The 14,597-nt window shown below is 35.3% G+C and overlaps 2 protein-coding genes across 9 annotated transcripts in view; both read right to left on the bottom strand.

Moving 5' to 3' along the window:
- The window catches only part of LOC138916597 (olfactory receptor 4A5-like), a 102,514-nt gene extending 97,457 nt beyond the window's left edge, over nucleotides 1-5,057 (bottom strand). The window contains exon 1 of the mRNA XM_070229530.1: nucleotides 4,995-5,057. The gene's annotated coding sequence lies outside the window, so the exon portion shown is untranslated. The remainder of the gene's footprint in view (nucleotides 1-4,994) is intronic.
- LOC138916617 (ubiquitin carboxyl-terminal hydrolase 25-like) overlaps nucleotides 1-14,597 on the bottom strand; it is a 93,371-nt gene that overhangs the window by 19,067 nt on the left and 59,707 nt on the right. For 4 of the 8 annotated variants that reach the window (XM_070229572.1, XM_070229568.1, XM_070229569.1 and 1 more), the window contains one exon: nucleotides 7,228-13,976. The exons of the other annotated variants lie outside the window; for them this stretch is intronic. In XM_070229572.1, coding sequence (XP_070085673.1) covers nucleotides 13,892-13,976 — 85 coding nt within the window. In that variant the 3' untranslated portion in view covers nucleotides 7,228-13,891. Of the gene's footprint in view, nucleotides 1-7,227; nucleotides 13,977-14,597 lie in introns of those variants that run through there. 8 annotated transcript variants of the gene reach the window in all.

Below are 14,597 nucleotides of genomic sequence, written 5' to 3'. Positions count from 1 at the left end.
GCCAACACCCTCCTGTACAGACCACCACTCTGTCTCCTGCCTGGGTCACTGTCGCTCTGCTGACTGTCCTGCCTATGGGGCCCAGGTCACCATGCATCCTCCCATTGACCTCCTCTCGGCAGACACAGCAGACTCTTTAACCCGTGACCCAGGCAGGGCCAGAACAAAGCCAGGCTTGGACGTGCGTGTGATGAAGGTGCGGCTGACCCCTGCCCTCAGCCCCGTCTCCTGCCTCTGGGTCATGGACAGCAAGGGTGAGCACACATCCCAGTGCAGCCTGGACAGCTCAGGCGGTGCTTGGTGAGTGCCGGGCATGTTATGGATAGCTCCCCTTTTCACTCAGAAAATGGCTCCAGTTCTCACAAGAAATTTGATGGCCACCAAACTAATACCTTGCATGAGTTCAAACTTTTCCAAACAGTAGTGCAAAATTTTTAAAAAAAATACAAGCTCATCTATGATTTGTGACTCTGTTCTGTACTTTATTTTAGTGTCTACCTTGAAGTTTGTATTTAGAATCTCGTGTATAATATAGTCTATTCTCTGGTGGTCTCTTACTTACTCGACCAATACTGATTTAGACCCTTTGCTCTTCCCCTCCTAAATAATTATTTTCATTTTTTATTCCAACTCGTCTTATTCATTGGTAGTTAGAGTGCTAAGATCGTCCTTGTTTTGGTAGTTTCCTTATTTTTACCCTAATGCTATAGTTGAATATTTGCTATCCTGTTCTGGTTCTATCCATCGGTCTCCCTAGTCTGTGGCTTGTGTCCCCTTTCTCCCTTTTTCCTTTTTGCAAGTATGAGAGCCTTCTTGAGGATTTCTTGTAATGGAGGGGTTTTAGTTACAAATTCCCTTAACTTTTGTTTGTCTGGAAAAGATTTAATTTCTCCCGCATATCTGAAGAAAATTCTTGCTGGATAGAGTATTCTTGGCTGAAGGTTTTTATCCTTTAAAGCTTTGAATATATCACTCCATTCTCTCCTAGCTTGTAGGGTTTCTGTAGAGAAATCGGCTGATAGTCTGATAGGGGCTCCTTTATAGGTATTGTCTTTTTTTTCCTTACTTCCCTGAGTATTCTCTCCTTATCATTCCTATTTGCCAACTTTACTATTATGTGCCTTCCGGTGGGTTTTTTTACACTGACAAATCTAGAAGATCTAAAACCCTCCTCTACACACATTTCTCCATTGATCCCTAGATTTGGGAAGTTCTCTTCAATAATTTCGTTAAGCACACTTTCTGCTCCATTTTCCTTTTCCATATTCTCGGGAATTCCTATGATCCTTATGTTCTTACTCCTCATTGAATCCATTATCTCTCTGAGATTTTCCTCATTCTTTTTAATTCTTAGTTCTCTTTCTTCCTCTGTCTGGCGCCATTCAGCCTGTCTGTCTTCGATTATGCTGATTTGCTCCTCTAGGTTGTCTACACGGGCATTCAGGGAATCCGTATTCTGTTTTATCTGGTCCATTGTGTTTTTCATCTCAAGTAATTCTGTTTGATTCTTCTTTATGATTTCAATCTCTTTTGTGAAGTAACTCCAGAACTCGGCTTGTTTCTCTATCTTTCTCGCTACCTCATTGAGTTTTTTGATTATAGCTGCTCTGAATTCATTATCACTTAGTTTACCTAATTCCAAGTCCTCAGGACTTAATTCTGTGTTTTTATTGTTTTCCTTCTGGTCTGGGGCTTTTATAAATTGCTGGATGGTAGAGGAGCGGCTTTTTCTCATGGTGGTAGAATTCAGTTGCAGTTACAGCCTGCCGTCACTAGATGGGGGTCGAGAGCGGCGTGTTAGCTCTCCGCCTTGGGGCAAGATGGCTGCGCCCACTGGCTTTGCTGGGGGGGAGGGGCTGTTACTCACACGCGCTGGTCTGGGTTCAGATCAGTTCTGTTCTCTGGTCTCCCAAGGCCCTTGATTTATAGGGTGCCCACGGACGGAAGCTTTCCCCCATCAGCGGGTCTCCACTGAATCAGCGGCAGGAGTCCTGGATGATCCCCCGGTCGCGCGGCCCCTCCCCCGCTCCTTCCCGACCCGCGCCGCAGCCATCGCAGACTCTAGGGGAGGGAGTAGTGTTCTCTCCTACCGTTCCAGCGCCTCCGAGGGTGTAAGCAAGGTTATGATCTCCGCCTTCTTGGTATTGTAGGTCTCTAACGAGCTGGCATTATGTTTATTGTCTGAAATTCAGTTCTTCCAATCTTTTGCTGTATTTTGGAGGGGAGAGAATCCCGGGTCAGCTCACCCCGCCATTTTGCTCTGCCCTCTCTCTATCTGATACATGTTTTGAGAATATTTTCTCCCAGTCTGTGGCTTGTCTTTTTATTTTGTATGAATTTTTCAAAGATTAAAAGTTTTTAATTTTGATGAAGTCCATTTTATCGCTTTTTTCTTTTATGATTTGTGCCTTCTTATTGTCCTACTTAAGAAATCTTTTCTTAACCCAGGACACTAAAATTTTCTCCTGTGTTTTCTTCAAGAATTCCTACGGTTTTCTTCCTTTTGGGTTTATACCCTATTATGAATTTCTTTTCCCATATATAGTGCCCTGTAAGAGTTGAGAATTATTTTTCTGCCTATGACACCATTAGTTTAAAAGATTTTCCCTTTGCCCATTGAATTGTTTTGGCAATTTTGACTCAAATCAATTCACCCTGTACATGTATGTCTATTTCAGGACTCTCTATTCTGTTCTATTGAGCTATATGACTATCTTTTCACCAATAACAAAGTGTCTTGATCACTGTAGCCTGAGAATTAATTCTTCCAACATTGTCTTTCTTTTTTAAATTGCTATGGCTATTCTATATCCTTTGATTTTCGATATAAATTTTAGAATCAGTTTGTCAATTCCGATAAAAAAGCCTGCTGTGATTATGACCGGGATTGCATTGAATCTATAGATTGAATTGAGGACAATTCATATCTTAACAATATTGAATCCCCTGATCCATGAACATAATATATCACTTTATTTCTTTAACCTCTCTCAACAATATCTTGTTGTTTTCATATATATCTTTTGTCCACTTTAGCCCTAATATTCCATATTTTATGCTATTGTATATAAGTATTTTTTTAATTTAAATTTCCAATTGTGTGCGGCTGGTATTTAGAAATGCAACTGATCTTTGTGTGTTTGCCTTGTATCATATAACATTGCTGAATTCATTTCTTGCTTCTAGCATCTTTTTGTAGGTGGAGAGTACTTAGGATGTTGTAGATAGACAGTCAAGTCATATACATAAGAAGACAGCTTTCTGTCTTCCTTTCCAACATGCATGTTATTTCTTTTTCTTGCTGTATAAAACTGGTTGAGAACTCCAGTCTAATGCTTAATAGAAGTAGTGAGGGCCGACATCCTTGCTTGCTCCTGACCTTTGGAGAAAAGCATTCAGCCTTTCCAACATTAAATATTATATAAGTTGTAGATTTGTCATAAATGAGCTTTTATCAGGATAAGAAAGTTTCTTGCTATTCCTAGCTTCTGAGAGATTTTGTCATGAATAGATGTTAGCTTTTGTCAAATCCTTTTTTCTCCATCTACTGAGAAAATCATATGGTTTTTTTTCTTCAGTCTGTTAAAACGGTGAATTACACTGAACTCTAAACACTAAACCAATCTTGCAGTCCTACAAAAATCCCACTTGCAAGTGAGATATTATCCTTTATATATACTGAGGATTCAGTTTGCCAAAAATCTGCTACAACTGAGAAATTAAAACTCTGTAAAGCACTAAAATCCCGGAACATAAAAAAAAGGTCAATATACATATGAATACCTAACCAGAAGTAATAATTCTAAATAATGCCACATAAATTATAAATATAATTCAACTGAGACATCAGAAGAAAGAACCACCGATAATAACAAACTGCAATAACAGGAAGCAATAGGTCCAAAAAGTTTCATGTACAAACTGTAATGATTGAAGGAGTTTTTCTTAATTTCTCTGGAGGTATGAGGGGTTGTCAGGTGATCTGAGTTCCCTTTTAAAAACGGCTTGTTTATCAGCCTGACATTGTATAGCCCAACGATTATAGCTTAAAAAGCTAGTCATAAATCAAATTATATTCCCACTGGCTTGTATTATAAATGTTTCATATGTTTACAGTAAAAGTAGTTTTCAAAATTATACACTAAAAGAAAACTCTAGTTTAATAATGTATCATTACTACTAACAATAGGTCACACAAAGTTCAAGACTTTACTGAAACCTAAAATTTTAACTTCTATATCTTTGAGACTAGTTCCCTATAGGGCTACAAATTCTTTAATGACAAGACCAGAAAAGCCCTATACTCAAGCATACTATCTCCATAAGCAATTTTTTCCACTAAGTATGAATTTCTGCATGCAAATCAAGTCTTATCTTTTTAAAAGCTAATATAAACAATATAATAACAGACAAGAGTTGACATCTGGTACTTACTATGTACCAGGCCCTTCTATGCCCTTTATGTGTTTTATCTCATCTGATTCTCACAGTAACTCTATAAAATAACTGCTGTTGTTACTTACACTTTTCAGATAAGCAAACTGAACAAAGACAGATCACGTAACTTGCTCTAGGTTCACAGCCAGAACCTAGACAATCTGGCCCTGTGTCTGAGCTCTCACATTATATTGCCTAAAAACGTTAACTTACAAAATATAAGTTATACATTTGTACTGCAAAGACAGCCAGTGTAAAACTAATCTTCTCAAGGGCTTATCTACAGAAACAATAGAAAACCTTTTTGATTTCTACACAAGTTTTCAGCAGGCAATTGAGGAAAGACCTTGAATTGTAAATTGTAACCTATAAAGTTTACTGAAATTTGACAACTCAAAAGGAAGGAAAAAAGCAATTACTAAAGTGAGATTAATGGGTTGACCTTCAAGTTTGACACTGTTTCACACTTGACGGGGCAAGTGCTCCTAAAACAAGCACAGATAATACAGGAAGACCATATCATACATGCTCTGCTTAAAAATCTTTTTGTATTTTACCTTTTGGCTTCGGGGTAAATCTTGAGCATGTGATGGAGGCTTATAATTCAGAACTAATCTTCTAAATTCCAAAAGATTGAATAATGACTGAAAAAGAACAACAATTTAAGATAACTAAGGGAAAATTCTATTAACAAAACCATAAAAATATGACGGATCTTAGAGATTTGTTTTTGACAATTATACTGCTTAGACCCAGAACAGATGCAATTAGCATAAGACTATTTTCTCCCCAAGAAAAAGTCAAATTTCTTATACCTTAACATACTATTCTTGATCATTAACAATATTTATTGTGTTGCAAAGCAGAAAAGTATACATGGACAATGCAAAAATAAAACCCCACACCATATTATATTACTAAAGCTTTCTTTATATTAATACGTGCTTAACAGTTTCCTCAAAATAGAAGATAAACAAATGTAAAGTCTACAACTTTTCAGACACGTTATGTTCACTATGAGTTATCTAGACGTATCAATTCTACAAGGATATAGCACAAATAAACTTATAATAATTTAAATTTATTTAATAATAATATTATATATTACATTATAATATATTATACTATTTATTATAATATATTATATTATTTGTTATATTTTCTGTTATAATATAATGATAAATAATTTATTTTATAAATAATTCTAATTCATTTAAAATAAACAAATTTATTTATAAATAAATAAATCAGATGCTCAGTGATAGCAGAGCAAAGAAATTACATATTATCTCTGTGCTCAAGGAGACACACAACCTAGAAGGAGACACACATATAATTATAACAATAGAAATACGATTCCAAGATGCTCTAATTCAGATCATACAGAGCATAACGAGAGCATATGAAAGACGTCCGTGGGAAGGTTTCCTGGAGCTGTTTTTTAAACTATAACTTATAATCCATTAATGTTATCACGATGAACATGTTTAAAACATGAAATAAAATGCAATGGAAAATATCAGAACATATCATACACTGTAAATTCACCACAGGATATTGTTTGTAAAATTTTTCTTGTATATATTTTATATACATGTGTACATGTAAAGTGTTTTACAATGTAGACTGTCTTCCTTTCTGAGAATCACAGGTGATAAAGTTTGAAAATCACTAGACAGGAGGCAATGATGTATTAAATCTTAGTAAAGATGGGTTAGCCAACTGACTAACACATAGATAAAGGTGGCACTACAAATAAAAACAAAGTTTTGTTTAGTAGGTGGGTGTTTGGAAAATTGGCCTAGTATATATAAGAAATAGAGTCAGATATAGATATATAGATATAGATGTGGATTAAAGGCCTAAATATGAAAGGTAAAACCATAAAGCTGATAACAGGAACTGTAGGAAAACATTTTGGTTATCTTGCGATCTGGAAGTATTTCTTAATGCAACAATATGAACATGAGATAATTCATTTATTTATTCATTTAGCAAATATTTATGGAGCACTCACTACATGGCCAGACACAAGGAAGACAGGCAAAAGAGAATAAAATATATTAAGTCTCTGCCCTGATCACAATCTTGTGATTACAAGTTAAAACAATGAGTATAGACGTTATAAATCAGAAAAAATGTGAATACAATAATAGTAGACCAAGCTCAGAACCCTAGGGAAAAAGAATCATTTAAAAGCCAGAGGAACGATGAGAAAGACAAAATAAGAATAGTAAGGGAAATGGAGAGTATGAGATCACAGAAGAAAAAGGAGTAGAGAAACCAAGGGCTTTCACATATAGCTGTGTATCAGAATAACAGTGGAGCTTTCAAAGGAACCTGTGCCAGGGGCCTCTCAACAAAGACACAAAGTACCACAGAAGATTCTGAAGCACAGCAAAGAATACTGGCAAATTTTAAGAAGGACAAGATGAGCATTACTCTCAAAGGTTGCCACATTCCAGTAAAGTAAGGGCAGGAAAAACAACCTTTGGATTTCTCAATTAGAAAACCATCTTTTCAGTAGAATGGGAGAAGAACAGCAGTAATAAGTACTGAAGAAATGAGATATAAGTAAGGGGGCAAAGTATGGGCTGTTCTTATGAGGAATTTAAATTGGAAAGAGAATATGGACAAATTAGGAGAATCCCAGTCCTATTTCTGTGCTCTGAGTTCCCGCTGGAGAACATTTTCCTGCTTCCTGAACACCCAGTAGAATTTCATCTGGTGTAGGTCTGCTGGTGGTGAATTATTTCACCATCTGCTAAAATGAAAATTGTTTTTACTTCATTTTTGTAATATTTTTGCTAGTTCTAGAATTCTATATGGCCAGTTAATATTTCCAGCACTTTAAAGATCGCATTTCTGTTGAGAAGTCAGCTGTTAGATTTATTTTTGCTCCTTCATAGAGGTGATATATATCTTTTCCAACTGGCTACTTTTAGGATTTTCTCTTTGTCTATAGTTTTTTCCATTTTATTATCATATGCCTTGTCACAGCATTCTTTATGTCCATACTACTTGATTCCTATTCCTTCCTGAATCTGTAGCTCAATCTCTTTCATTAGGTTTTGAATACTCTCAGTCATTTCTTCAAATATTACTTTTGCCCTATTCTCTTTTTACTCTCCCTTGAACCACAAATACACTATGTTAGTACTATTCACCATGTTCAAAATCTCTTATATGCTCTTATCTGCATTTCATGGCTTCAATCTGAAAATGTTCTTCAGACCAACTGTCTAGCTGACTAATTCTCTCTTCAGCTGTTTCTAATATGCTGCTATAATTCATCCATTGATTTTGTGACTTTGTTATATTTTTCAGTTCTAAAATCTCTATTTTTTTAATAGTTTTTAGTTTTCTATCAAAATTCTCAATCTGAAACAAACACACACATAGATAAGGAGAACAGATTAGCGGTTACCAGAGGAAAAGCGGATAGGGGGCAGGCAAAATGGGCAAAGGGGCACATGTGAATGGTGATGGATAAAAACTAGACTATTGGTGGTGAGCACAATGCAATCTATACAAAAACTGAAATATAATAATGTACACCTGAAAGTTACACAATGTTAAAAGCCAGTTAGACCTCAATAAAGTAAAAAAAAAAAAAAATCAAGAAAAAAAATCCTCATTCTGGTTTTTAATTCCTTGAGCATATTAATAGTTATATCAATTCAATTTTCAGGTTTTCCTGTAGGCATATTTCTATTGCCCATTATTTTCTATTAATTTTTAGACACATCTTATTTGCTGATATGACTGATTACAGCTGATGTGAGTGCTAGACATTATACATGACAAACCGGAGAAAATTCAATGATGATATTATCTTCCAAAAGAATTTACATTTGCTTCTGGCAGGAAGCAAGAGTGAGGCCATTTGCAATCCAAGATCAATTTCATCCAATCAATTCTGAGATGAAGGTGGAATTCAGAAACTATAAAGCATGCTTTATTTTCGGGTCTCAGTTAATCCTAGGTTCCAGCCCTTTATAATTCTAACTGAAAGTCTGAGGTGTTTACTAGGGCTCTAAATCTGTGCAAAACTTTGCTTAGCTTCCCAGCCATTCAGAACTATTTCTGGAATTGCCTCGAGAATAAAATCAGCCCAAAATGTGAAGCTTACTCTCTGAACATATTGTTTTCTCAAAGCTTAGCCTCAAAATTACTCACTGCTTTAGGGTTATGTGATGTCTTCAAAAAGCTGCTTTTGTTTTCGTTTTGTTTTGTTTTGCAGTCCAGGAAACTATGATCAAGAAGATGGTCTAGAACAACCTAACAAGTTATCACCCGAAGTAGAACTTGTGACCATCACACAAATCATAGAAATTAACTTTTTTAAGTCCAAAACACTCTGTACTCTAAATCACAGTCATAATAGTAGTGGTCAACATATTCCTCCAAAAGGGGTGGGAAAGGGTAAATATCACTACTGCCTAAATTGTGTTTATGATTGATGCACACTGAAAACAAGTACCCTTTCATTCAGTCTAGAGCTAAAATGTGAATTCTGAAGAGCACTTGCCAAAATGGACTTTGGCTAAACTCCTGCTAACAGCAGAGAGCTATGAGAGATGAGAATTCAAACAATTTGTGGAAAACAAAAAGAATAATGACAAGAGAGCAAAGGAAGATATCAACTGTCTGTAATGGAGGATACCAAGGAGAAGCAAGATAAATTCTCCTTGGTAGATTTAAAAAAAAAATGAAATGGTACCACGTAAGTTTCAAGGTAAGGTAGGGACTAAACGTAGATGGCCTGATTAAAAGATGAAAGTCTGTATACAGAGCAATCAAATCCCTCTGTCCTTCCCAGACCCAGAAGATCAGACAACTACTACCTCCTTGTGCGGGATACAGAAAGTTTAGTCTTTGGATATAACTAAACTTAAGTGACTGAGGTTCAGAAAAATCAGTCACAGTGTGTGTCATGGTAGGGAGAGGGGATGAGATTCTGGGCTACAAATAGGAGGATTAAGTATAAACTCGCAAACTGAGCCCCAATCGACCCTTCCCGGATCCCCTTTCTCTAGACTTGCTTCTGGAAAGCCAGCAACAGTGCTTAAAACAAAAAGAATCACAATCCAGTCTGGATTTGAGGCAGGGCAATCTTCTGTGGTAAAGTACTCCCCCAACCCCCCTAAAAATGGATCTAATATGTTCGAGCAAATAAAACATATTATTGATAAGACCATAACAGAGATGTTGGAGCATATAGAAAATTTTGAGAACAAGTATATAGAAAACAGAAAGGAAAAATAATGGCAATTGACAATTCCAGGAAAACAAAAGATTTCAAAGGGGTAGTCGTAGTAAATCAGTGTAATATTTAAAGTCACAGAAAACATCAACACTACTATTTTTAACTTGTAATATGAGTTATGTTGGGAGATGAAAGGAAAGGCAATTCTAGGTAGCTGAAATGAAAGAGCTAAATCCTCATTCTTCTCAGCAGGAAGGCATGTCATTTAGAAAAATGAGATAGAAACAGCTAGAAGTGGCTGTAGTTGCCTTTAAGGAGTATGAGATAGGGAGGTTTGAGGCTGATTAATGTTGTTTTTCACTGTAAGCCTTTTATTGCTATGGGATTTTGGTTTTCTGTTTGAACTATGTACTTACGTTCTGTGATGAAGATAAAAGAGATAAGAGCAAGAAATGTGAATAAACATGTTAAATGATATCCTGAGATTTTTTGAAAACTTGCCACATCTTTTCAATCCCATACAGCATTAGGGTGATAGAAGCAATTAAAGTCTTCAATTCCACCATAAATAATATATGGTCCTTTTTGGTTCATTCACTCACTCATTCAATAATTACTTAAAAAGGCTCCTCCAATGTGTCAGACACTGTACTATATACTGGTATAGAACAATAACCTAGAAGATATGTTCTCTGCCCTCAGGATGCTTGTATTTTAGTCAACCTGTAGTTACATGATTTATGAGTAGGGTGACCATATCCTTCATTATCCAAGGATGAAAGAGGGCTTTATGACTAATTAACAGGCACTAGTGGATCTACAAGAGGAATAAACTGGACTGTACCAGGCAAACTGAGAAGCATGAGCACCTTACTTCTGAGCATCTCAGAAGCATCCAAATAGGAAAGGTGCTAAGGATCATCCTGAGACTCTACGGATTACACTCCAAACTAGAGAGAGAGGAGAATACATACCTCTAAATAACTACCTCATTCACGGATACCCTAGTGGAGAAAGTAGCCCCACTTAGTACTTTTTACATAAAAATTCATTTGAACAGGATTAAAACAGTTCTGACTAGATAAGGGGTCGATGCTCAATCTAAAGACAGTCAGGCTAATATTGCTAGCATCCAAAAGACTATTTAAGCTATTCTCGGTAAAATCTTCTCTTTGCTTCTTATAATCCCTTTCTGATACTCTACCACTTTTCTCCCAAATTATCGGTCCCAATAGCTAAAAGAACAAGTACAATAAAGCTCTACCTTTTGTAGCCTACTCCCACTACCTACTCCGAAGTTAGCAGTTTATAATCTCAGTAACCTTCTATAATTGGTAGATATACTTAGAAGGAAAAGAATCCCAGTTGCTTCCTACAAGTCCTGCCAACTAAGTAAATTCCATCCCTGAGAAATTTGTAATTGAAACTTTATAGTACATTTACGTCACAGTTTGAACAAGCTCCAACTCACTTTGGAAAATATAATAAAACACTTCCAACACTAATACAGACTTCCTGCCCAACTTTTCTTTCATAAGTTGGAAGTTCCAATTATGATGATAAACTGTTATATCTCAGATTATGTCTATGGAATTAAGGAATAATGTCAGAAAATGAAAAAACAAAAAGTTTTTATTACTAGAGATGAAAATAAAAAACTACTTAAAATAGAATAATTATAGTAAGGAAAAAAACAAAACCACGAAGTGATCTTCAGACAAATTTTTTCCCATCCACAATTTTCCAAAATTTGACGCTTAACATTTTTTTCCAAATCCCCAAGTCAATATCTTAATAATTCACTATAATTCAAATTTTTTAAGGTTAGAGGTTACTTCTCCTAGGTGTCTAAATCTCTCCAAAAGAAAAAATAAGTAATTCCAAAAACCTTATACTTGCCTATGTTAGGAGTGTGGTAAAGCCATGCTACCAGTTAAGTAGCCACTAATCTAAGATAAAACTTAAAAATTAGTAAAATTACTTCAAATTTTGAAAACAAGCGATTTTTCTAGTTCATTCTGCTCTCTACCAAAAAACACCAAAAATTTGAAATGTAAAGCAAAATCTAAGGTCAGCAAATAACACTTAAGATAGAAATAGACAGACAACTGATTCAAATTTGCATTAAGATATGAGAGGAGTTTAGCCTATGAAAATGATAAGTTATGATCCCCATACCTATTAATAGTAATTTAGTTATCATTTCAAACAGGCCTCTTACAATACGCTGTGGAAAAATAAAGAACTCCTCTTCTAAGAAACAAATATTGATTATTTCCAAGTACTTTCTTTCTTCTTAAAGTTTTCTAAGAGAAGCGTCTAATCAATGAGCCTCACTTATTGGCCATAATAGTGCAGAGATAGCATCCACTTGTCCAAATAGAGGCAGCGAAGCATATTCATGAACACTCAGATCACAGCCTTCACAGTGAGCTTCATATTTTAAAATGATGTCTAAATTATAAAATTTAGATTGGACAGTGAAATGTAAAACCCCTTACTAATAGTGCAAGTAAAGTAAAGCAAGATAGCCTATCAGGAAGATCTAAGAGACTCTAAGATAGCAAAGAAAATGTTAGATATTGTTGGGATGTAAGTGAATAATTAATGTGTAATCAAGGCTAGGAACAAAGCTATTATTACAGATTTAGGTTAATCCAGGTATTCCTTAATATTTCAAGAGCTTGGAAAACAAATATACATACATACTACATGCTAACTAGTGTTTACCATAGTATATTGAAGAGTGAGGCATAAATCCAGAAAGCTAAAGGAATTCAAATTGCATGGTATCATGTGCCAGAAGCAAAAAAAGTGGGGGAAAAAGTTGAAATTTATTGCACTGAAGTGGAAAAAATGGTAAAATTACAAATTAATATCCTACAGAACACAATTAACCTTATAGAAAATGAACTACATAACCAAGTTAGCTGCTTTAATATCACATGAAAATTTACACTGTCATACATACAGGTTTGGAAAGCTACAGATGAAGAGATATTTTTAATATAAAAAGAAGTGGCATAGACATCCAATGATTTTATTATTTATTTATTTATTTATTTTGAGGAAGGTTAGCCCTGAGCTAACTACTGCCAATCCTTCTCTTTTTGCTGAGGAAGGCTGACATCCATGCCCATCTTCTTCTACTTTATATGTGGGACGCCTACCACAGCATGGCTTTTGCCAAGTGGTGCCATGTCTGCACCCGGGATCCAAACCGGCGAAGCCTGGGCCGCTGAGAAGCAGAACATGCGCACTTAACCATTGTGCCACTGGGCCGGCCCCTACATCTAATGATTTAAAAAGTACTCATCAGGAACACTAATTAATAAGCTACAATTCTACTGTATTAGCAAAATAAACATAAATATTAATTTTCCTAAAGGGTTATTATTCATAGATTAAGGAGATTGTTAAGGTTTTGCAATCTAATAACATTATTAATGTCTAACTGAGAATGGTAAAGAATTATGACAATACTCATCACATAAAAGAGTAAGAAAAAAAAGAAAAGAAAATTAGTTAAAATTGAGAAGAGGACAGATATCTATGCATACAAAGATTTTTCATTTTAGAATAAGGGGCTCAAAAAACATTCCATTAAGGGCTTCCCAAGTTAGAAGGAACATGTGTTATTCTTGAGTCATCAATATTTATTCTTTACATCATTTTCACCTATACATTGAGAATTATCTGCCAATCTATACCCTCCTCAAATGAAATGCTTCCTTGTATTAAAAATAGTATTTAAATGACTATAATTCTATGAATAACACTTTCCATTATATACAAATAAATCTAATCACAAAAAAAGCAGTTCTAATTTCACATCTTGGTTACATCCTTCCCTTAATTTGCAAGACATACAAAAATATTTTCTTTACATTCTGACAACAATTCTTAGCCGGGAAGGAGGGGAAATTAATTCAAAATAATTTCAAATAAAGCACAGATAGTACTCTATTGTTAAAACTCCATACTGGGAGAAGGAACAGAGTGGGGTGGGGAATACTGCAATCCCCAAACTAGTTTATTAGATAGAAAGGCATATTAAAACTTAGCCTGCAGTTATGTTTCAAGTATACAACGTAAAAGAAACACAACCCCAAGCCAGTTTCTATTGCTATCGTGCCCACCAAATAAGATCTGCAAAAAGACCCTTGCCTGAATAACAGCACTAAACCAGCAAGTATTACCCACGTTCTTTAGTCCAACAGGAGCTTTGTCCTGCCTTTTTCTATCCTAAGGGTTTCGAGAATCCCTCCAAACCTCTGTAGGTGTCCTCTTCAAACAGGCTTTATTTTCTGCTATGCTGGCTTCAACAACTCTTAAGCCATGGGGAGAAAATGATGAAAAGAAAAATAAAGTATTAATCTAGTGCCGTACCCTAGGAAATAGCATATCACAAACTAACTATTTTAATTACTTAAGCTCTGGATAACGTATTTGAGGAAGTAATATTTAATGCCAACTTTACTCAAGTAGAGGTTAGCTTTCTTTAAGAATATAGCAGCGGCAATGCCAACAGATAAAGAGACATGCAGTTTTCCTCAGAAAAATGAAATTCCAAACACAAAAAGACAATGTTACATAATATAGAAAGTATGTTAAATTATGTCAACCAATTACAAGTTTAGTACCAGGAATATAGCACCTAGACAAGTTTTCTGAGTAATCACTTTATTAAAGCATATATTTAAAATATAACATAATGACTAGTTTTTATAACAATTACTTTGAGTCATCAAGAAAACATCAAAAACTGGACAAACTGCACTTTTACTCCTCTGACCATTAATTTCCTTGCCTATAAAAAATGTTAAATAACGTAAACTCTGGGATTCTTTTCAGTTCTAGATATCTATGACTCTATGACAGTCAAATAAAGGCAGAGAATACTTAGTGTTCACTTCTTCACCCAAAAGTTTGCCTAGTGAAAAATCTAGTG

The sequence above is a fragment of the Equus caballus genome, chromosome 12, assembly GCF_041296265.1.
Source record: "Equus caballus isolate H_3958 breed thoroughbred chromosome 12, TB-T2T, whole genome shotgun sequence".
Classification (NCBI taxonomy): domain Eukaryota; kingdom Metazoa; phylum Chordata; class Mammalia; order Perissodactyla; family Equidae; genus Equus; species Equus caballus.
Note: the sequence above shows the minus strand (reverse complement) of the source record. Positions and strands in the feature narration are given on the sequence as shown.